General features: G+C 37.7%; 1 protein-coding gene across 1 annotated transcript; it reads right to left on the reverse strand.

Annotated features, from left to right (window-relative positions):
* Nucleotides 1-7,619: 7,619 nt before the first annotated feature.
* Nucleotides 7,620-8,585, reverse strand: LOC100452000 (olfactory receptor 56B34-like). Its single transcript, XM_009246703.2, has one exon. It carries the CDS (start codon nt 8,583-8,585, stop codon nt 7,620-7,622), a length of 966 nt encoding a protein of 321 aa, XP_009244978.2.
* Between the last annotated feature and the right edge of the window lie 15,884 nt (nt 8,586-24,469).

Genomic DNA, 24,469 nt, shown 5'->3' on the forward strand with positions numbered 1-24,469 from the left:
ACATTTTGCTGATGATTGGTAATATTGAATACCTTTTCATGTACCTCTTGGCTATTTTTATGTCTTCTTTTGAGAAATGTCTATTCAGCTTCTTTGCCATTTTCCAACTGGGTTATTTGTTTTTCTGCCATTGAGTTGTAAGAGTTCTTTATACATTTTGAATATTAATTATTAGATATGCAGTTTGTGAATATTTTTACCAGACTGTAGATTGCCTTTTCATTTTGGTGATTTTCGTTTCTTTGCTGTGCAGAAGTTTTTAGTTTGATATGATTTCATTTATTTATTTTTGTTGTTGTAGCCTGGGCTTTTCATGTGATATCCAAAACAACTGTTGCCAAGGCCAAGTCAAAGAACTTTTTCTCCTATGTTCTTTTCTAGAAACATATGTATTCAGGCCTTATATTTAGGTCTTTTATCTGTTTTGAGTTGATTTTGTGTATGGTGTAAGATAAGGGTCAATTTCATTCTTTTGTATGTGAAAATTCATTTTTCCAGGCACCATTCATTAAAGCGACTATCCTTTCCCCACTGTATGTAGAAGGGTTGTGAAAAGAATTTCATGTGTGGTCAAATGGGCTAAAACTGAATGAATTTATTATGAGTTTTTTAAATGAGCATTAATATAGAAGCATCTAATCTTTTATTTTTTTTATTATACCTTAAGTTCTAGGGTACATGTACACAACATGCAGTTTTGTTACATAGTATACATGTGCCATGTTGGTTTGCTATACCCATCAACTTGTCATTTACATTAGGTGTTTCTACTAATGCTATCCCTCCCCCAGCCCCCGATCCCCTGACAGGCCCCAGTGTGTGAAGTTCCCTGCCCTGTGTCCATGTGTTCTCATTGTTCAACTCCCACCTATGAGTGAGAACATGCAGTGCTTGGCTTTCTGTCCTTGTGACCGCTTGCTTAGAATGATGGTTTCCAGCTTCATCCATGTCCCTGCAAAGGACATGAACTCATCCTTTTTTATGGCTGCAAAAAAAAACACAAAATAACCCAGGGTTTCCTTGGAGTGTTTATAAAAGACTGTGAAAGGTATTCTTTACCCTTTAAGTGATCTGCATAAGGAAAAATAAAGAAGTTCTGTGTTTTACCAAGATAATTTCTTTTACTTTATGTTGTCTTTTATTAGGTCTTTTGATTGCTTAAAAAATAGAATCTTCTTAAGATTAAAAGAGCTACTTTTTTTTTAACTATGTAACTTTTCTGTATTTGCTTTTCATTGTTTCATAATTACTGATGATCCTGTTTAACCATGTGTTTTAAATCTTTTGACATTTTTTACTAACTTTCCAAAATCAAATTCCAAATGATATCTTTTGACCTTGAACTATTTGATATGTTAAATTATATGGGAAGTATTATTAAGTAAGAAATTATATTTAACCTTCTTTGAGTTACGTTTGTATGAATATGTTATTAATATGTGTTCCAGAGACTGTTTGAAATTCCTAGCAATCTGATATGTCTTGGTATAAGGCTATCTGCCATAATTTTGGTTATGTTAAGATGTTGTATGCCACAAAATAACAAAATTTCTTTGCCAATTGTGTCATTATTATAGTAAGCTCTTATCATTTCTTTAGCCATTCCATTTTATTCACCGTTAATTACTTTATTCTGATGCTTTTCTGAAAGTTTTTTTTTTTTGTAAGCCATTATATTCCTAAAGTGCTTCATCCTTAAGGAGATTCATGGGAAGGACTCTGACAGAAACAGGTTTCTGATGGTTTTCAGATAATACCTTTGAACTAGGTAAGAATTTCCAAAATTCTAATGAAGAAACTAATGGCTTCATAAAACTACTAACCAAAATCAAGCAAAATGAGAATTAATTACATGGAATTGGATGAACTGATGAAGATGTTTTAATGACTTTTCATTTTGGAATTGTGCTGGTTCTTTTGATGTTTTGTTTTCCAGATTTAAGGAAACCTTTTTCTTTTAAGCTATCTAAAGTTTCTAGCAATTTTGTAAAGTTATTTTTGTAAACAAAAATGAAAATATTTACTTCCCCCCCACCTGATCTCTTCGGAATTTGGAAATTATTATGAGTATTCTTATTTTTATGGCAATACAGTTATTTGCATAAGTTCAGGAATAGTCTTCTCTCTTTATGACAGGATACGTAATTGGAAATAATGGTTATGTAACCAATGCTTTGACTAGGAAGTCAAAATGAATCTATAAGTACTTCAGCCAAAGTCTGAAGTCTGCCTTGGTTTGGCTTCCGATTCTTGAGGTTTTTAAAAGTGCAATCTAGGATTCCTTATCAAAAGTTCCAATAAAACAAACTTTAACAAAGCCATGTTGTCAATCACTAGTTTTGTGTCACTTACGTAAATAATCAAGCCACGTTTGATGATATTAAGCTTATTTTGCAAACACAAGTTAGACTTACTGTATCTTTTGTAGAAATAGAGGTGATTGTAGAGAGACAAACTATGTTCCAAGATAAAAACCAAAGTACACCTGTTATTAGATTGTAGCTAATACTCATTGTTTTTGAGTTTTTATTATCTACCTGTAGACTAGACTGGATCCTGAATTATTCTAATTTCTTTCAGTATCTGGCTACAATTCTCCAGCTAAGAGCAAGAAATGCTCTGTTCATGAAGCCATATAAGGTGAAGCTGGGCAACTAGATGTAAATTTCAAGGGACAAATCTTGTACCTGATGTTTGGGCCACTCAGAGAGTCCACCAAAATGTGATGTCATAACCACAGATGTTCAAACTGCAAACCAGGACAAGAAGTTAGCAAGTTCATGCTGTGCACAGCTTTTCCCAAGACATGGGACAAGACTCCCTATCATAATGAGACTCTTACTCCCAATTTTTTTTTAAAAGATACATTGCCTCACTCCATCATTGAGGCTGGAGTGCAGTGGTGTGATTAAAGCTCACTATAACCTCAAACTCCTGGGCTCAAGCAATCCTCCTGCCTCAGCCTTTTGAGTAGCTGAGACTACAGGTGTGTACCACCATGCCCGGGTAATTTTTAAATTTTTTGCAGAGATGAGGATTTGCCGTGTTGCTCAGATTGACCTCAAACTCCCTGGCTTAAGTGACTTTCCCACCTCAACCTCCCAAAATTCTGGGATTGCAGGTATGAGGCACTGCACTTGGCCTTACCTCTCGTAAGTTTTTCTCACTTGTGCCTACCTCTTTCTCTTGGTAGGATAATGCTGTAGTTATTATAGAATTTCACAATCAGTAGCTTCTATAGGCAACATGACAAAATGTCAGATATGTCATGCCAAATCCAGTTTTTTACACGACCTAAGAGATCCTCTAGTCCACTCAGTGACTAACTTTAGTAACAGCCCTGATATAACTGCTTGTTCAAATTACACTAGTGCTCTATTTTATAGAGCCAGACTTCTAGACCCACATGTCCTCACTCCCTGCTTTTATTTAACTTAGTTATGGGATACTAGATAACAGAATTGCTATTTAGTAGCTGGACAGGGAGGAGTCTGTGCAGTTGCTAACACTTCTTGTTAAACATGGATAAATGTATTGGTATTTTCAAGATTCAGTTTCAAAAAATAAATGAACAGGCTACTTGGTTAAAGTGGGTAGATTCCTCATGTAGCTCATTCTTTGATCTATTTAATTTTAGTTGGTTTTGTTCATGGGGACTCAGGCCAAAGGGCATACTCAAACTTTTGGTATTATCCTCTTTAGAGTCAACATATTAGCCTGTTCTCATGCTGCTAATAAAGGCATACCAGAGACTGGGTAATTTATAAAGGAAAGTAGTTTAATGGACTCACAATTCCACATAACTGGGGAGGCCTCGCAATCATGGCAGAAGATGAAGGAAGAGTAAAGGCATGTCTTACATGGTGACAGGCAAGAGAGCTTGTGCGGGGGAACTCCCATTTATAAAACCATTAGATCCTGTGAGACTTATTCACTACCAGGAGAACAGTATAGGAGAAACTGCCCCCATGATTCAGTTATTTCCACCTGGCCCTGCCCTTGACATGTGGGATTGTTACAACTCAAAGTGAGCTTTGGGTGGGGACACAGCCAAAACATGTCAGTCATAATAGTAGTAGTAGTAATCTTCCTAGCATGCTGCATCCTCTCAAAAATTTTAATAGCTACATGCAGCCATCTGCTGAATGCTAAATGGTCTCTCTCTGCCTGGCATGACAAACTCCAGAAGAGGCATGATAACAAGGACATGTAATCTATGAATAACATGATGAGACTCAAAGCTCAAAACAATGGTGATGGAGAGTGGCACTGATGCTCTAACCTAGGTGAGAGCATGACCCAAAGTGGGGGAATGGTTAAACAAAGTTTATGGGATACTATTGTTTTGGACTAGCCTTCTATACTAGGCCCCAGCAGACCAGCTCAAAGCAGAATGGAGTCACTTGTGCTAGGTGCCAGATAATCAAACTAAACTTTGAAATGGGCCAGTTTTCCATCAAATAACAGAAATTTCAGTCAACCTGAGTCAGCATAATATGGAATTCTCCTCTGTTTTAATTCCATAAGGAAAGAAACTTTGAAATGTCCAACCTGCTTTTTGTTCTCTGTTTCTACTTTCTTCAGCTCTTTTCTGCCTAAAAAGCCAACCTCGGCTGCTGAGCTAATCAGAACCCCTCATTCTATTTTATACAATGAGGTGTTACCTGATTCTAGAATAACAAATCAAAGCCAATTGTATTTTTAACCTAAATTCATTGTAATTTTGTCTTTTGACACTGCATTCAGTCAGTATTTCTAGTGGATGAAATTGAACATAAGCAAATGTAAAATTCAGTTAGGCTTAAATTGTTTACTAATATATCAATAGTGTTGTAACTAGTGTATGTGTGTGTTCAAAATAAAAGAACAGATGTGATGATATTCCCTCTCCTATATTAACAGTCTTTTCCTCTCTCCTGAATCATGCTCCTTAGTATACAAAGATTCCAAGGACTGCCAGTTTCAAAAAATACCTCAATTCCATATACATCTTAGGTCTTTCGATAGCACTTCTTAGTCTCTCTCCTGTATCCCTAAGGTCTACTTTTCACTGACCGAACCTCTTGTAAGAGACATTCTTGTATATTGCCTTCACTTCCTCATCTTTAAAATCTATGGCCATCCATCTAAAATCTGTCCTATCACTGTGTTGAAACTGCCCTTTCTTTTTTTTTTTCTTTCTTTCTTTTTCTTTCTCTCTTTCCTTCTCTTTCTTTCCTTCCTTCTTTCTCTTTCTTTCTTTCTTTCTTTCTTTCTTTCTTTCTTTCTTTCTTTCTTTCTTTCTTTCTTTCTTTCCTTCTTTCTTTCCTTCTCTCTTTCTTTCTTTCTCTCTCTTTTTCTTTCTTTCCTTCCTTCCTTCTTTCTTTCTCTTTCTTTCCTTCTTTCTTTCTTTGAGTCTTGCTCTTTTGTCCAGGCTGGAGGAGTAAACTGGCACAATCTCGGCTCAATGCAACCTCCACCTCCCAGGTTCAAGCCATTCTCCTGCCTTACCCTCCTGAGTAGCTGGGATTACAGGTGCCTGCCACCACACCTGGCTAATTTTTGTATTTTTGGTAGACACGGGGTTTCACCACGTTGGCTAGGCTGGTCTTGAACTGACCTCGGGTAATCCACCCGCCTTGGCCTCCCAAAGTGCTAGGATTAGAGGCGTGAGCCACCGCGCCCAGCAAAACTGCTCTTTCTAATGACTTGCATACTCCCAAATTGAATGAGCAGAATGTTAGTCTTATTACAAAAACAGATAACCCAATTGTTTTTATTTATTTTTATTTTATTTTAGTATTTTTTTTTTGAGATGGAGTCTTCCTCTGTCACCTGGGCTGGAGTGCAGTGGCACGATCTCAGCTCACTGCAACCTCCTCCCCCTGGGTCAAGCAATTCTCCTGCCTCAGCTTCCCTAGTAGCTGAGATTACAGGAATGCACTACCACACCCAGCTAATTTTTGTATTTTTAGTAGAGACAGGAGTTTCGCCATGTTGGCCAGGATGGTCTCGAACTCCTGACCTCAGGGAATCTGCCTGCTTCGGGCTCCCAAAGTGCTGGGGTTACAGGATTGAGCCACTGCCCTAGCCAACCCATTCCAATTTGAATACTTTGAGGAGGGCATACTTATAATGAGACATTTATAAGGATGTGGTCAGGAAAAGATCCTTAGTGATACAGTGCAATTACTTTCTCTTCTTGATATGTGGGGTCACTGTTAAAAACAGGTGAAAGCACAGGGTCCAATTCTGCTTTGTCCAAAGATACCATAATGCCTTGCTATTGCTATCTGACTCTATCAAAGGGAAGATGATTTAAGTGCCTGAGTTGTGATGGCTTAAGGTTCTCACACATGGACTTTCAAATTTACTGGCACAAGTTAGGCTTCTCTTCCCAAAGTCTGCCATAATGCCATGTGATTGGGTCAGGAGAGACTTCCAACCTCATCCTGCAGCCAATATTTCACCCTTGCTGAGCTACATACTCTAGCACTTAAATAAATAAGAAACAATTTTACTAACTTTCTCTTCTCTCTGTCTCCAAACATATATCATTTTTCTTATGAGGAAAGTTCCTCTTTAGAGATCTTTGGTGTCCTTTATACTGTCATTGAACTACAAGACTTCATTGAGATTTCTTTTTTTTTGAGACAGAGTCTCACTCTGTCGCCCAGGCTGGAGTGCAGTGGCGTGATCCCAGCTCATTGCAACCTCCGCCTCCTGGGTTCAAGCGATTCTCCTGCCTCAGCCTCCTGAGTAGCTGGGACTACAGGCATGCGCCACCATGCCCAGTTAATTTTGTATATTTAGTAGAGACAGGGTTTCACCATGTTAGCCAAGCTGATCTTGAACTCCCAACCTCAGGTGATCCGCCCACCTTGGCCTCCCAAAGTGCTGGGATTACAGGCGTGAGCCACCGAGCCTGGCCCCATTGAGATTTCTTAATTCGTTAGAGAAGTTCAAGTAGTGTTGAGGGTTAAAGAAAAGTGGTTGGGATATTCCTTTTAGAGCTCTAATGCAAATTAACTCAAGAGTTGGTAAAGAGTTTGTGAAGTCACAAAATAATTCCTGTCAAATTCTTGATTTACATCTATATAAGTAGGTCCACTAGAGCGAGTCTTTCTAGAGGATTTAAAATCTACTGTCTTTACCATTAGAGAGAAAAACTATGGCCAACTTTAAAATGGAATTTTCTTTTATTAAAAAGAAGTAATATGTAATTTCACCTTGTTTATCTTAATTTGCATTTAAAAAAATTAGTAGTGAGGTTAAATAGAGAGAAAGAGTTAAGAGACGGGACACTGAAGGCTGATTGCTTCAGTTCAAATCTTACTCTGCAACTTCCTTCCCCTGTGACCTTGGGCAAGTTTCCCAACTCAGTTTCCCTATCCTCAGAGTGTATAAATAACAATTGTGCTTGCTTCATAGAGCTGTTACAGGATTTAAAAAGTTAATATATGTGAAATGCTTAGAGCAATGCCTTGCACATGCTATGCTCTATACAAAATAGATTAATTAAGTTGAATCGATCTTCCTAGCAATTGGGAGAGATGGAATTTTAACCAAGGTGTTTTGGACTCCAAAGACTGTGCTCTTTCTTCAGCATTGCATATAATATTCTGCTATTTAAAGTTAGCTCACTTCCTGGACACATGCTCGCCCAAACCAAGCAGCTTCTGGAAGCCCACTCTCAGCTCCTGGGTCTTAAGGGCATATACCATGGGGTTAAGGGCTGGGGGGATGAAAATATGCAGTGCATTGAGGAGAACAGGGATGAGGGGAGCCCTTCTTCCTGCCAGGTGAGTGACAGATACTACAATAATAGCTGCGTAGAAAAAGAGAATGAGGATAAGGTGGGAGCTGCAGGTATTCAGGGCCTTAGATGTTGCTTTAGCAGAGTTCAGCTTCAGCACTGAGCGAATAATCAAAGAATAGGAAGCAAAGACCAGACCCATGTCACTCCCAACCACAACCCAGACCAAGGTCAGCTGGTAAAACCTGTTGATAGTGGTGTCATCACAGGCCAGACTTGCGACCCCCAAGTTAGAGCAGAGGCAGTGATCAATCTCATTCCTGGAGCAGTAGTGTCTCTGGGCAGCCCATACTGGCACTGAGATGGTCAACAGGCCATTCCTGAGCACTACTGACAGTGTGGCTTTGATGACAAAAGCTTCAGTAACTATGGAAGTGTACTGAAGGGGATAACAAATGGCCATATATCTATCCACTGCCATACGGAGGAAGATGCCTGACTCCATGCACATGAAAGAGTGGATGGCATAGATCTGAGCAAAACACTGGGGGAGGCTGATGGCCTTGGCATCAAACCAGAAGATGGCCAGGATCTTGGGCATGATGGTGGTGGCCAGGCCAATGTCCACCACTGCTAATATGCCCAGCAAATGGTACATGGGTTCATGTAGCATGGTCTCATGTTGAATGGTGATTATGATGAGGAGATTGGCACCAAGAGCTAAGAAGTAGAGCAGAGCCAGGGGCAGGGAGAGCCAGTGCTGCCACTCATGAATGCCTGGGAACCCCATCAGAATGAACTCAGACACTTGAAACCCTGAGCTATTGGCTATACTCAGGCCAATATCCATATCATGAGATGTTTTGCTTCTCAGCATCTGCCTGTGGATTAAGGAGAAACAGAATAAGACTGTGGTTAGCTCAGCTGAGGGTCAAAATTTCTGTACAGAAATAAGGCTCACCCACAATCCTCAGTCATTTTTAACATAATGCATTCTCTACACTCTTGAAACCCTTGGAAACAGTTCAGATAAGAGCAGACGGGCCAAAATAGATGCTAAGATAAAAAACTTTAGTAGAATATTGAGTAGAATTAAAGTGAAAATTTTCTAGCTTTATTTTCCTGATATTCTGGGAGGTGGGGAATATAGATAGAAAGTATGAGACAGGTACATTATAAAGAAACTGATTTTCAGCAGGTAAAGTTAGAGGGCAGAGGTGTCGTCTCCATTCTTGGGAACCTTTAGGAAGAGAATAAGTAGCCATAATGGAAACCCTGACCATGCCTTTCTTTTAAACAATGCCTGTGTTTGGCAAATTGTTTCTGAAACAAACCATCTCATTTAATCTTCGCCATACAGGTCTTGTTATTCACATATGAGGAAATAGGTTGAATGAGTTGTCTAGATAAGAATCATACGTTGAAAACACTGGTGACTAATCTGTAGAAAAAATTTTAATCTTTTGCATTTAATTCCGGCACTCCCTCCATCAAATTGTAGCCCATAGGTCAGTACCCTTTAGGAATATCATTTGTTTCCTCTTCTGATTATGAAGCTAATGTTAAAGATATAGTTAAAATTATATTTTCAAATAATCAATTTTATTAATAAAAGGTGTAAGGAGAGAAAATCACCAACGAACTTCCAACCACATCCAGATTTTTCTGTGGAATAATTTGGAAATATAGCAAGCATTTATTGAACACATTTTGACTTTTTAAAATTAAGTAATTTTATGGCTCATTTTTGGCCCTGTAACACTTGGTTCTTTTCCTTCTTACTTTGTTTATTCTTGAATTGTTGCAAAATATTTTCAAGTAATTGTATCAAAAAGTGTACTTGGACAAAATGCCTGGAGTCCTTGAATATCTGAGAATTTTTTATATTGCCTTTATCTATGAATAATATCTTACCTTGTTAAATGTTTAGGTATCAATATTATCTTTCCCAAATCTCTGCCTTTGCTTCATTTCATGGTATTCAGTGTAAGATCAAGGCTCCATCCCTCACTACCTCTGAGAAGAATGAATGACTATGCCATTTATTCATTATAATTAACATATATTATGCATGAAATTGATAAAAAATAAGAAAAATAAAACAATAACAATTTTAGAAAACAAAAATGCAGAAAAATAGCTATAAATAAAAATCCTAGCAAAGATTTAACATTTTGAAATATTTAATTTTTATCATTTTTCTTTGCAGTCTTCTTACACAGTTCCTGTTTCATGAAAATAGGATCTTTCTTAACATTATGGATATAAATTATGCTTTTTCTTAACATTATGCGTATAAACTTTCCAATTCACTGGAAAACTCCTTATAGACATTTAAAATTTTTATAAACATGTTTTCAATGACTACTAAATGTTATCAAATCATTTTATAACATTTCCCCCAATTTTTGTTTGGTTTTATGTACTGTAAATATATACATATATGTAATATTATACTATTTTCCCTTTATGAATTTGTTACCTTTTATGCTTAAAATAGGACTCTTTAATCAAGAATTTATAGATGGTCTCATGGAAGTTTGTGAACTTCCTAAATTTGTAAGTCTATATTTATACTTTTCTAGAGAGAGGATCTGTTTTTCATCAAATTCTCAAAGCATTCCACAATACAAACAAAAAACAATTACAAAATATTATTCTTTACTCAAATTTTGATTAATATTTACTTCCCTATATTTTTAATAGGTGGCTTTTTGGTTTTGTGACACAACTTATTTACATGGAATTACTTTTGCTGTTAATGAGACTCATGTAAATAAATAGATTTCAAATAATTAGACAATGGCTTCTACAGCTCTCACCAAGTGATTATTATGAGTCATTTGTCACATAGTGAATTTATACACATATAGATAAAATTCCATTTCTGGGATTCTATTGTTTCTATTTCTTTCTGGTTATTTTTGTGTCAATATTAAACCAAATTTAAAAATTTAGTTTTATAATAAATTTAACACATAACAGAACTATATTCCTTTTATTATTCTCATTAATTTAAAACCCTTTTTATGTATTTATCTTCCAGATTACCCTTAGAATTCTGAGTTGAGTTCTAAAATAGCATGGTTTTGGTTGGGATTGTGTTAAATCTGTAGATTAATTTTGAAAAAAAGTTGATATCTTTATATTATCAAGCCATCTCATTCATAAATATAGATTCTGTCTGCCTTTATTTAAATCTGAAAAAAAGTGTCATTAATATTTTGTATTGCAATGTTCTTCTTATCATTATTAGTATTTGGAATGTTTTTAGTGAATATGTTTTTCTGCATTATACTTCTTTTTTTTTTTTTGAAATGGAGTCTCGCTCTGTCTCCCAGGCGAGAGTGGCACTATCTCGGCTCACTGCAACCTCTGCCTCCTGGGTTCAAGCGATTCTCCTGCCTCAGCCTCGTGAGTAGCTGGGATTACAGGTGCATGCCACCACACCCAGGCAATTTTTGTATTTTTAGTAGAGATGGGGTTTCGCCATGTTGGCCAGGCTGGTCTCGATTCCTGACTTCAGGTGATTTGCCCGCCTTGGACTTTCAAAGTTTTGAGATTACAGGAGTGAGCCACCACGTCCAGCCCACATTATACATTCTGATTGATATAATAACACTAAAAAAGATGAATTCAAGGGGATCCATATCATAGAAATATACATTAGAATGTATCTATATATCTGTGTTAATGTGATGCATTAGAATATATATTAGAATGTTATTATTTCCTCTTGCATTTACCTACTTTTCTAAACTTGTGTCACTTTTAAATGTTTTGTGATTTTTTTGTGTAATATCAACCAATTATCTGTTGCTGGTAAACATCTTGTCCTTATTATTTTATAGAGGTGCAGTTGCATATGTTTTGTTATTTTGTCTTGTATATCATCCATTTTGCTAAACTATTGTCAATTCTTAGGATTTTCCCATTTATATTAAATTTTTTTCTAGGTAGAATAAAAAGTTGCTTACAAACAATAATATAAATTCCTTCTTTACAAATATTGATGCATCTTAATTTTTGTTTCTTGTCTTAATGAAATGGTTGGAAATTCAAAATCAATGTAAACAAATTATGATGGCAAACATCTGGGACTTTTCCGGTTGATTTTAATGGGTAATTCAGCTAGAATTTACATTAAATATGGTGTCTTTTGTTTTTAAAGTTGCATGTATTTTATCAAGTGTTATAAAATAGTTCTTTGTTCGGAGTTACTTTTTGTTCTGGGAATCTTGAACAAAGAATTTATTGTATTATTCTAGATCCTTTGATTTATCATTTATTCACTGATCATCTTAGCTCAGCCTCATTTCTCTCCTGTTTCCCGATCACAGACCTTAGTCCCTACAAAGGTGAAGAGTCTGGGCAAAGGGGGGAACTGGAGGTGAAGAATCAAATAAGGAAAGCTGACTATGGAAACCAAAGATAAGACACGTAATCAAGTTCAGAGATTAGGACAGAATTACAGGACATGGACCATGTCTGTTCCCTTACCTCTCAAGATTCAGGTCATTGACTGCTTTACTTACTACGTCAGGAGGGGCTATGAAGAAGCTCTCAGGCTGGCAAAGACTTCTGTAGCTGCTTCTACCTTCCTGGCCACAGCTGCCTATGTTCACCCTTTTGTTGTTCAGAACAGATTCCTGCCCTTGCTCAACACTCTTGGAGTTTATGGATTTAGTGTAAGTTAGATCCCTGAGATACCTGGTCCTGTTGTGCTGCTCTTTATGCCCTCCCTACTCTACAAGCATCCTTGAGGGCCTAATGCTTTTAACATTGCAATAGAAATAGGACCCAAGTACTCTTTGGGGTTAGCTAACTAATTTCTAGGGGTACACCCCTTTAGCCCTAGTCCCAGGGGCAGCCCACCAAATAGTTTTTCATCCAGACTCCTCAGGCATTAATTCATCCCTATCTGATGAATACTGCCCCTCATTACAGTAAGGTTCTGAAGTCTCCCCATGTCAAATATAACTTTACTCCATATCCCTTCCGGAGGTTGCCCCTATCTACTTCCCTTTTCCCAGACTTTATGAGTAGCTTCTTTATTTTGCTCCCTCTCTCACTTCCTGAATGCGTTTTAACTCACTGCAATTTACTTTTGTCATAACATCACACAAACTGCCCTTGCTAATGACCTTAAATTGTCAAAAATAACGGGTATATTTTAGAACTTAATCTTACCAGAATCCTCTCCAGTAGTTAATACGTGTTGATCAGTTCTTTCTTCTAGGATCACTTGTCTCTGTTGTGATTCATGACATCATATTTTTAGTGTTAATTAAACTGGAACAAAAGAATGATGAAATTACTTTCCCTGATAGAAATGTTAGTCTGTTCTGGGACAGACTGTTCTCTGTGATATTTTTTTTTTAATCAATCAACTTACCCCAAAGAAAGATGAATCTGCTCAATGGATTTTTTTTCATGATATTAGAGGAGCTAAATGATAACAATTTAGTAAGATAGAATTATAACCATTTTAAGATTACAGACAATAAATTGGTGATATGATCTGAGATGAACCTTGAATTACTGAATAATGTCAGGAATCTCATTATGGCATGCTATATTATGGAAAACTTTATGAGCTCAAAAGGGAGAATTTAAAGAGGCACGTGTTAAAGCTCATCAGAAAAATACTCTTCTGAATTCAGAAATGGACTAGAATCAACAACTGAATGTTCTAATCTGCTTCCTGGAAGAGTATTTTTGGGTTTCTGAGATGAGTGGTCATGAGGCTATTCTAGCGATGCCATAATGAGAAGTAAGTAAATAGGTAAATCAGATAGATAAATCTAATCTACTGAATCCCTCTGAAGTTCAAAAGTGTTTTGCTTGTCAACATGATAATGAGAGACCTAAGCCACTATGAGCTATTGTCTAGACTGATATATAGCTTGCAAGTGGATTTTATTGGCCCCAGGAGGTTACTAATAGTTCCTGACTGGGATAAGGAGATATTCTGGATTTCAATTTGCATGTATAGTAATGGAAGCAAATGCTTCAAATATCATAAGAGGATTAGAACAGAAAATATTTTAATTTGGACCCTATGTTTATATATTCTCATATCAAAGGGCTCATTTTACTGCCTTATACCACATAACTAACAGAAAAAAAAAACGACGTTAATCTATCAGTGGGAATGATTGATCCCAATTACCAAGGGGAAGTTGAGTTGCTTCTATATAATGGAGGCAAGGTTCCTCCAGGTACTGGTAAAGGTTGGGGAAATATGGTAAATATCAGTTATGGCTTTGTGACCAATTATAGAAATAAGAACTGTAGCAGTTTTAAATATTTTTATTTGCTTTTTATATGTATGCTTTTATTTCTATATGTTAACCATTTTCTTCTCTCTCCTGTCCATTTTTATTTTATATACAAGCTATTGGAAGTTAACTTTAGAAGTCAGTCTTTTTTTTATGATACAACTAGTAATTTCTTAAGACCATAAATTCCATTACAGTGACCCTGGTAGGCAACTCTATAAAGTTTTGGGCTACTTGTCGTGTGGTTTTGATTTACATTTGTCTAAAGATCAGTGATGTTGAGCTTTTTTTCACATGTTCGTTGGCCACATAAATGTCTTGTTTTGAGAAGTGTCTGCTCATGTCCTTTGCCCACTTTCTTGTGCCAACTTTCAAGGGGAATGCTTCCAGCTTTTGCCCATTTGTTATGATATTTGCTGTGGGTTTGTCATAAACGGCTCTAATTATTTTGAGGTAAGTTTCATCAATACCTAGTTTATTGACAGTTTTTTATGTGAAGAGATGTTGAATTTTATCAAAGGCATTTTTTGCATCTATTGAGATAATCACGTGGTTTTTGTCTTTAGTTCTGTTTATGTGATGAATTATGTTTATTAATTTGCATATGATGAAGCAGCCTTGCATCACAGGGATGAAGCTGACTTCATCATGGTGGATAAGCTTTTTGATGTGCTGCTGGATTTGGTTTGCCAGTATTTTATTGAGGATTTTTGCGTGGATGTTCATCAGGAATATTGGCCTGAAGTTTTCTTTTTTTGTTGTATCTCTGCCAGATTTTTGTATCAGGGTGATGCTGGCCCCATAAAATGAGTTAGGGAAGATTCTCTCCTTTTCACTTGTTTGGAATAATTTCAGAAGAAATGGTACCAGCTCCTCTTTGTACCTTTGGTATAATTCAGATGCAAATCCATCTGCTCCTGGGCTTTCTTTTGGCTGGTAGGCTATTTATTACTGCCTCAATTTCAGAACTTGTTATTGGTCTACTCAGGGATTCAACTTCTTCCTGATTCAGTTTTGGGAGGGTGTATGTGTCCAGGAATTTATCTATTTCTTCTAGATTTTCTAGTTTGTTTGCATAGAGGAGTTTATGGTATTCTTTTATGGTTGTTTGTATTTCTGTGGGGTCAGTGGTGATATCCCCTTTATCATTTTCTGTGTCTATTTGATTCTTCTCTCCTTTCTTCATTAGTCTAGCTAGAAGTCTATCTATTTTATTAATTTTTTCAAAAAACCGGCTCCTGGATTCGTTGATTTTTTGAAGTGTTTTTCATGTCTCTATTTCCTTCAGTGCCACTTTGATTTTGGTTATTTTTTGTCTTCTGCTAGTTTTGGGGTTTATTTGCTCTTGGTTCTCTAGTTCTTGTAGTTGTGATGTTAGGGTGTCAGTTTGAGATCTTTCTAGCTTTTTGATGTGGGCATTTAGTGCTACAAATTTCCCTCTTAAGACTGCTTTAGCTGTGCCCCAGAGATTTTGGTATGTGGTCTCTTCATTCTCATTGGCTTCAAAGAACTTCTTTATTTCTGTCTTACTTTCATTATTTACCCAGGAGTCTTTCAGTAATGAGTTGTTCAATTTCCATGTAGTTATGTGGTTTTGAATGAGTTTCTTAATCTTGAGTTCTAATTTGACTGCATCATGGTCTGAAAGACCATTGTTTCTGTTCTTTTGCATTTGCTGAGGAGTATTTTACTTACAATTATGTGATCGATTTTACAGTAAGTGCCACATGGCACCAAGAAAATGTATATCCTGTTGTTTTTCAGTGGAAAGTTTTGTAGATATCTATCAGGTCCACTTGATCTAGAGCTGAGTTCAAGTACTGTATATCTTTGTTAGTTTTCTGTATCAATGATCTAATACTGACAGTGGGGTGTTAAAGTCTCTCACTATTATTGCGTAGGAGTCTAAGTCTCTTTGTAGGTCTCTAAGAACTTGTTTTATGAATCTGGGTTCTCCTGTATTGGGTGCGTATATATTTAGGATAGTTAGCTCTTCTTGCTCTTCTTGTTGAACCCTTTACCATTATGTAATGCCCTTCTTTGTCTTTTTTGATCTTTGTTGCTTTAAAGTCTGTTCTGTCAGAAACAAGGATTGCAACCCCTGGTTTTTTCTGCTTTCCACTTGCTTGGTAAATTTTCCTCCTTCTATTCATTTTGAGACTGTGTGTGTCTTTGCATGTGAGATGAGTCTCTTCAAGACTCGTCTTGGCTTTTTATTCAGCTTGTCTTCTGTCTCTTTTAATTGGGGCATTTAGCCCATTCGTATTTAAGGATAATATTGTTGTGTGTGAATTTGATCTTGACATCATGATGCTAGCTGGTTATTTTGTAGATTTGTTGATGTAGTTGCTTCATAGTGTCAATGGTCTCTTTACTTCAGTGTATTTTTGCAGTGGCTGGTAAGGGTTTTTCCTTTGCATATTTAGCGCTTCCTTCAGGGGCTCTTTCAAGGTAGACCCAGTGGTGACAGATTCCCTCAACATTTGCTTGTCTGAAAAGGATTTTACTTCTCTTTGCTTGTGAAGCTTAGTTTGACTGGATCTGAAATTCTGGATTGGAAATTCTTTTATTTAATAATATTGAATATTGGCCCCCAATCTCTTCTGGCTTATAGGGTTTCCAGTGAGAAGTCCACTGTTAGTCTGATGGACTTTCCTTTAGGTGACCTGGTCTTCCTCTCTGGCTCCCCTTAATATTTTTTCCTTCATTTCAACCTTGGAGAATCTGATGATTATATGTCTTGGGGTTGATCTTCTCATGGAATATCCAACTGGGATTCTCTGGATTTCCTGAATTTGAATGTTGGCCTGTCTTGCTAGGTTAGGGAAATTCTCCTGGATGATATCCTGAAGTATGTTTTTCAACTTGGTTCCATTCTCCCCATCTCCTTCAGGTACCCCAATCAGTCGTAGGTCCAATCTTTTTTATATAATCCCATAGTTCTTGTAGACTTTATTCTTTCCTTTTTATTCTTTTTTCTCTAATCTTATCTTTCTGTCTTATTTCAGCAAGATAGTCTTCAAGCACTGAAATTTCTTCCTCCACTTGGTTTATTTGGCTATTGGTACTTGTAGTTGCATTGTGAAGTTCTCATGTTGTGTTTTTCAGCTTCATCAGGTCATTTATGTTCCTCTCTATACTGGTTATTCTGGCTAACAGCTCCTGTAATGTTTTATTATGGTTCTTAGCTTATTTGCATTGGGTTAGAACATGCTCCTTTAGCTCAGTGGAGTTAGTTATTACCTACCTTCTGAAGCCTATTTCTGTCAATTCATCCATGTCAGCCTCAGCCCAGTTCTGTGCCCTTGCTGAAGAGGTGTTGTGATCATTTGGAGAAGAAGAGGCACTCTGGCTTTTTGAGTTTTCAGCATTTTTTCATTGATTCTTTCTCATCTTTGTGAGTTTATCTAGCTTTGATCTTTGAGGCTGCTAACCTTTGGATGGGGTTTTTGTGGGAACTTTTTTGTTGATGCTGTTGTTGTTGCTTTCTGTTTGTTTTTCTTTTTATAATCAGGCCCCTCTTCTGTAGGACTGCTGTGGTTTTCCAGGGGTCCACTCCAGACCCTATTTACCTGGGTCCCTCCCATCCCTGGAGGTGTCACCAGTGGAGACTGTAGAGCAGCAAAGATGGCTGCCTGCTCCTTCCTCTGGGATCTCCGTGAGGCCAGTGGGAATGGTCCTGTATAAGGTGTCTGGTGACCCCTGTTAGGGGGTCTTATCCAGTCAGGAGACACGAGATCTGGGACCCACTTTACAAAGCACTCTGGCTACCCCTTGGTGGAAGGGGTGCACTGTGATGGGGGGAATCCCACTTGTTCAGACTGCCCAGATTCCTCAGAGCCAGCAGGGAGAAAAGTTAAGTCTGCTGATCCATGGGGATCATGGCCACCCCTCCCCACAGGGGCTTTGTATTAGGGCGATCAGAGTTCTGTCCATAAACTCCTGGCTGGAGTTGCTGAAATTCCCATAGGAAGGCTTTGCCCGGGACGGGTCAGGGTCTGGCCTAAAGAGGCAGTCTGGTCATGATTTGCCACAGCCTTTGTGTTGCACTGTGGGGAATTCATCCTGGGTCCAAACCAGCCAGTCTCCCTGGCACTGGCAGGGGAAAAATGCCAGACTGGAGCTTCAGTGATGGCTGCCACTCCTTCCCTTGGGAGCTCACTCATCTTAGGCAGCAGGCAGCTGCAGTGATGGTGGCTGCCCCTTCCCCCAGGAACTTGGTAATCTTAAGGAGTCTTTAGCCAAGTGGCCTCAGAGAATCTGCACGGCTCTGTGCTTATGACCCAAGGCCCCGGTGGCATGGGCTCATGAGGGAGATCTGATCTGCAGGTTGCATAGATCTATGGAAAAAGCATAGTTTCCCAAGCAGAGTAGCTCAATCACTCACTGCCTCCCTTGGCTGGGGGTGGAAGCTCCCCATGTGCTGTGTGGCTCCCAGGTGGACCATCACACCAACCTTCTTTTTCTCACTCTCTGTGGGTTGCACCAACTGCCTAGTCACTCCCAATGAGAGAATCTGGATACCTCAGTTGCCAGTGCAGGATTCACTGACCATTTTTGTTCTTCTTGGTGGGAGCTTTCTACCACAGCTCTTTCTAGTTGGCCATCTTGGCCTCTTCCCCATGATTTCAATGTTTTAAAATTTATTGAATCTTGTCATGGCCTAGCATATGGTCTACCTTGGAGGATGTTACAAATGCTCTTGAGAATAATGTGTATTCTATTGTTGGGTTAGAGTGTTCTATATATGCCTATTAGGTTTAGTTGGTCTATGTCTTCCTTCAATTCTATCAATTTTTGCTTTATTTATTTAGGAGCTCTGTTGTTTGGTGCATATATATGTATAATTGTTGAAGTTGCTTGACAGATTTGCCTTTTTGCCTTTTATCATTATATAATATTGTTCTTCATCTCTCATAACAGTTTTAAAAAATCTATTTTGTCAGATATTAGTATAGCTATATATGCTTATCTGTGGAGGATATGCTCTAAGATTCCTAGTGAATGACTGCATGAAACCACAAATAGTACCAAAACCTATGTACACTATATGTGACATTTGATCTGATACTCAAGAGGACTACTAAGTGACTAATGGGTGGATAGCAGTGTGGATAGACAGTGTGGATATCCTGGACAAAGGGAAGATTCATGTCCTGAGTGAAATAGAGTGGTGTGAGATTTCATCATGCTACTCAAAATGGTATGCAATGACAAACTTATGAATTGTTTATTTCTGGATGTTTTAATTTAATATTTTAAGATCACGGTTGAATGCAGTTAACTGAAACCATGAAATGTAAAACCATGGATAAAGGGGAACTACTGTATACTCATATATTTTATTCTAGTATAATATAAGATAGCTTTCTTTTGCTCACTATTTGCATAGAATATCTTTTTCCACCCTTTCCATTTCAAAGTATTTGTTTTTTATTTTAATGTGAGTCTCTTGTAGATAACCTATTATGTTTTCTTTAATCCATTTTAGCCATTTATACCTTTTAATTGGAGAGTTTAATCTATTTACACCAGAAGTAATTACTGATAAGGAAGGACTTCTGTCATTTTGCTACTTGTTGTTTCATGTTTTAGACCTTTTCCCTTCCTCAATTATTCAGTTCTGCCCTCTGTAAAAAATCATTATTTTTTCAAATATTTTGAAGCTATAGTTTGTTGAATCCATGTATATAGAACCCATGGATACAGAAGGCTGACTGTATACAAGAACTTTGTTTCTATCTAGCTGTTTCCCTTTATCTTGTTATTGTCACAAATTACATCTTTATACATTGTGTGCCAATTAACATATATTTATAATTTTGTTTATGTAATTATCTTTTAAATAACATAAATATATTACGTTCTTTATTTCTTTTTTTTAATTATTATTATTATTATTATTATTATACTTTAGGCTCTATGGTACATGTGCGCAACGTGCAGGTAAGTTACATATGTATACATGTGCCATGCTGGTGTGCTGCACCACCCAACTTGTCATCTAGCATTAGGTATATCTCTCAATGCTATCCCTCCCCCCTCCCCCCAACCCACAACAGTCCCCGAAGTGTGATGTTCCCCTTCCTGTGTCCATGTGTTCTCATTGTTCAATTCCCACCTATGAGTGAGAATATGCGGTGTTTGGTTTTTTGTTCTTGTGATAGTTTACTGAGAATGATGATTTCCAATTTCAGCCATGTCCCTACAAAGGACATGAACTCATCATTTTTTATGGCTGCATAGTATTCCATGGTGTAGATGTGCCACATTTTCTTAATCCAGTCTATCATTGTTGGACATTTGGGTTGGTTCCAAGTCTTTGCTATTGTGAATAATGCCGCAATAAACATACGTGTGCATATGTCTTTATAGCAGCATGATTTATAGTCCTTTGGGTATATACCCAGTAATGGGATGGCTGGGTCAAATGGAATTTCTAGTTCTAGATCCCTGAGGAATCGCCACACTGACTTCCACAAGGGTTGAACTAGTTTACAGTCCCACCAACAGTGTAAAAGTGTTCCTATTTCTCCACATCCTTTCCAGCACCTGTTGTTTCCTGACTTTTTAATGATTGCCATTCTAACTGGTGTGAGATGGTATCTCATTGTGGTTTTGATTTGCATTTCTCTGATGGCCAGTGATGGTGAGCGTTTTTTCATGTGTTTTTTGGCTGCATAAATGTCTTCTTTTGAGAAGTGTCTGTTCATGTCCTTCGCCCACTTTTTGATGGGGTTGTTTGTTTTTTTCTTGTAAATTTGTTGGAGTTCATTGTAGATTCTGGATATTAGCCCTTTGTCAGATGAGTAGGTTGCGAAAATTTTCTCCCATTTGGTAGGTTGCCTGTTCACTCTGATGGTAGTTTCCTTTGCTGTGCAGAAGCTCTTTAGTTTAATTAGATCCCATTTGTCAATTTTGGCTTTTGTTGCCATTGCTTTTGGTGTTTTAGACATGAAGTCCTTGCCCATGCCTATGTCCTGAATGGTATTGCCTAGGTTTTCTTCTAGGGTTTTTATGGTTTTAGGTCTAACATTTAAGTCTTTAATCCATCTTGAATTGATTTTTGTATAAGGTGTAAGGAAGGGATCCAGTTTCAGCTTTCTCCATATGGCTAGCCAGTTTTCCCAGCACCATTTATTAAATAGGGAATCCTTTCCCCATTTGTTGTTTTTCTCAGGTTTGTCAAAGATCAGATGGTTGTAGATATGTGGCATTATTTCTGACGGCTCTGTTCTGTTCCATTGATCTATATCTCTGTTTTGGTACCAGTACCATGCTGTTTTGGTTACTGTAGCCTTGTAGTATAGTTTGAAGTCAGGTAGCGTGATGCCTCCAGCTTTGTTCTTTTGGCTTAGGATTGACTTGGCGATGCGGGCTCTTTTTTGGTTCCATATGAACTTTAAAGTAGTTTTTTCCAATTCTGTGAAGAAAGTCATTGGTAGCTTGATGGGGATGGCATTGAATCTGTAAATTACCTTGGGAAGGATGGCCATTTTCATGATATTGATTCTTCCTACCCATGAGCATGGAATGTTCTTCCATTTGTTTGTATCCTCTTTTATTTCCTTGAGCAGTGGTTTGTAGTTCTCCTTGAAGAGGTCCTTCACATCCCTTGTAAGTTGGATTCCTAGGTATTTTATTCTCTTTGAAGCAATTGTGAATGGGAGTTCACTGATGATTTGGCTCTCTGTTTGTCTGTTATTGATGTATAAGAATGCTTGTGATTTTTGTACATTGATTTTGTATCCTGAGACTTTGCTGAAGTTGCTTATCAGCTTAAGGAGATTTTGGGCTGAGACAATGGGGTTTTCTAGATATACTATCATGTCATCTGCAAACAGGGACAATTTGACTTCCCCTTTTCCTAATTGAATACCCTTGATTTCCTTCTCTTGCCTAATTGCCCTGGCCAGAACTTCCAATACTATGTTGAATAGAAGTGGTGAGAGAGGGCATCCCTGTCTTGTGCCAGTTTTCAAAGGGAATGCTTCCAGTTTTTGCCCATTCAGTATGATATTGGCTGTGGGTTTGTCATAAATAGCTCTTATTATTTTGAGATACGTCCCATCTATACCTAATTTATTGAGAGTTTTTAGCATGAAGGGTTGTTGAATTTTGTCAAAGGCCTTTTCTGCATCTATTGAGATAATCATGTGGTTTTTGACTTTGGTTCTGTTTATATGCTGGATTACATTTATTGATTTGCGTATATTGAACCAGCCTTGCATCCCAGGGATGAAGCCCACTTGATCATGGTGGATAAGCTTTTTGATGTGCTGCTGGATTCTGTTTGCCAGTATTTTATTGAGGATTTTTGCATCAATGTTCATCAAGGATATTGGTCTAAAATTCTCTTTTTTTGTTGTGTCTCTGCCAGGCTTTGGTATCAGGATGATGCTGGCCTCATAAAATGAGTTAGGGAGGATTCCCTCTTTTTCTATTGATTGGAATAGTTTCAGAAGGAATGGTACCAGCTCCTCCTTGTACCTCTGGTAGAATTCGGCTGTGAACCCATCTGGTCCTGGACTTTTTTTGGTTGGTAAGCTATTGATTATTGCCACAATTTCAGCTCCTGTTATTGGTCTATTCAGAGATTCAACTTCTTCCTGGTTTAGTCTTGGGAGGGTGTATGTGTTGAGGAATTTATCCATTTCTTCTAGATTTTCTAGTTTATTTGCATAGAGGTGTTTGTAATATTCTCTGATGGTAGTTTGTATTTCTGTGGGATCGGTGGTGATATCCCCTTTATCATTTTTTATTGCATCTATTTGATTCTTCTCTCTTTCTTTCTTTATTAATCTTGCTAGCGGTCTATCAATTTTGTTGATCCTTTCAAAAAACCAGCTCCTGGATTCATTGATTTTTTGAAGGGTTTTTTGTGTCTCTATTTCCTTCAGTTCTGCTCTGATTTTAGTTATTTCTTGCCTTCTGCTAGCTTTTGAATGTGTTTGCTCTTGCTTTTCTAGTTCTTTTAATTGTGATGTTAGGGTGTCAATTTTGGATCTTTCCTGCTTTCTCTTGTGGGCATTTAGTGCTATAAATTTCCCTCTACACACTGCTTTGAATGCATCCCAGAGATTCTGGTATGTTGTGTCTTGGTTCTCGTTGGTTTCAAAGAACATCTTTATTTCTGCTTTCATTTCGTTATGTACCCAGTAGTCATTCAGGAGCAGGTTGTTCAGTTTCCACGTAGTTGAGCGGTTTTGAGTGAGATTCTTAATCCTGAGTTCTAGCTTGATTGCACTGTGATCTGAGAGATAGTTTGTTATAATTTCTGTTCTTTTACATTTATTGAGGAGAGCTTTACTTCCAAGTATATGGTCAATTTTGGAATAGGTGTGGTGTGGTGCTGAAAAAAATGTATATTCTGTTGATTTGGGGTGGAGAGTTCTGTAGATGTCTATTAGGTCTGCTTGGTGCAGAGCTGAGTTCAATTCCTGGGTATCCTTGTTGATTTTCTGTTTCATTGATCTGTCTAATGTTGACAGTGGGGTGTTAAAGTCTCCCATTATTAATGTGTGGGAGTCTAAGTCTCTTTGTAGGTCACTCAGGACTTGCTTTATGAATCTGGGTGCTCCTGTATTGGGTGCAGATATATTTAGGATAGTTAGCTCTTCTTGTTGAATTAATCTCTTTACCATTATGTAATGGCCTTCTTTGTCTCTTTTGGTCTTTGTTGGTTTAAAGTCTGTTTTATCAGAGACTAGGATTGCAACCCCTGCCTTCTTTTCTTTTCCATTTGCTTGGTAGATCTTCCTCCATCCTTTTATTTTGAGCCTATGTGTGTCTCTGCACGTGAGATGGGTTTCCTGAATACAGCACACTGATGGGTCTTTAGTCTTTATCCAATTTGCCAGTCTGTGTCTTTTAATTGGAGCATTTAGTCCATTTACATTTAAAGTTAATATTGTTATGTGTGAATCTGATCCTGTCATTATGATGTTAGCTGGTTATTTTGCTTGTTAGTTGATGCAGTCTCTTCCTAGTCTCGATGGTCTTTACAATTCGGTATGATTTTGCAGTGGCTGGTACCGGTTGTTCCTTTCCATGTTTAGCGCTTCCTTCAGGAGCTCTTTTAGGGCAGGCCTGGTGGTGACAAAATCTCTCAGCATTTGCTTGTCTGTATAGTATTTTATTTCTCCTTCACTTATGAAGCTTAGTTTGGCAGGATATGAAATTCTGGGTTGAAAATTCTTTTCTTTAAGAATGTTGAATATTGGCCCCCACTCTCTTCTGGCTTGTAGGGTTTCTGCCGAGAGATCCGCTGTTAGTCTGATGGGCTTCCCTTTGATGGTAACCCATCCTTTCTCTCTGGCTGCCCTTAACATTTTTTCCTTCATTTCAGCTTTGGTGAATCTGACAATTATGTGTCTTGGAGTTGCTCTTCTCGAGGAGTATCTCTGTGGCGTTCTCTGTATTTCCTGAATCTGAATGTTGGCCTGCCTTGCTA

The sequence above is a fragment of the Pongo abelii genome, chromosome 9 (genome assembly GCF_028885655.2).
Source record: "Pongo abelii isolate AG06213 chromosome 9, NHGRI_mPonAbe1-v2.0_pri, whole genome shotgun sequence".
NCBI classification, from domain to species: Eukaryota; Metazoa; Chordata; class Mammalia; order Primates; family Hominidae; genus Pongo; species Pongo abelii.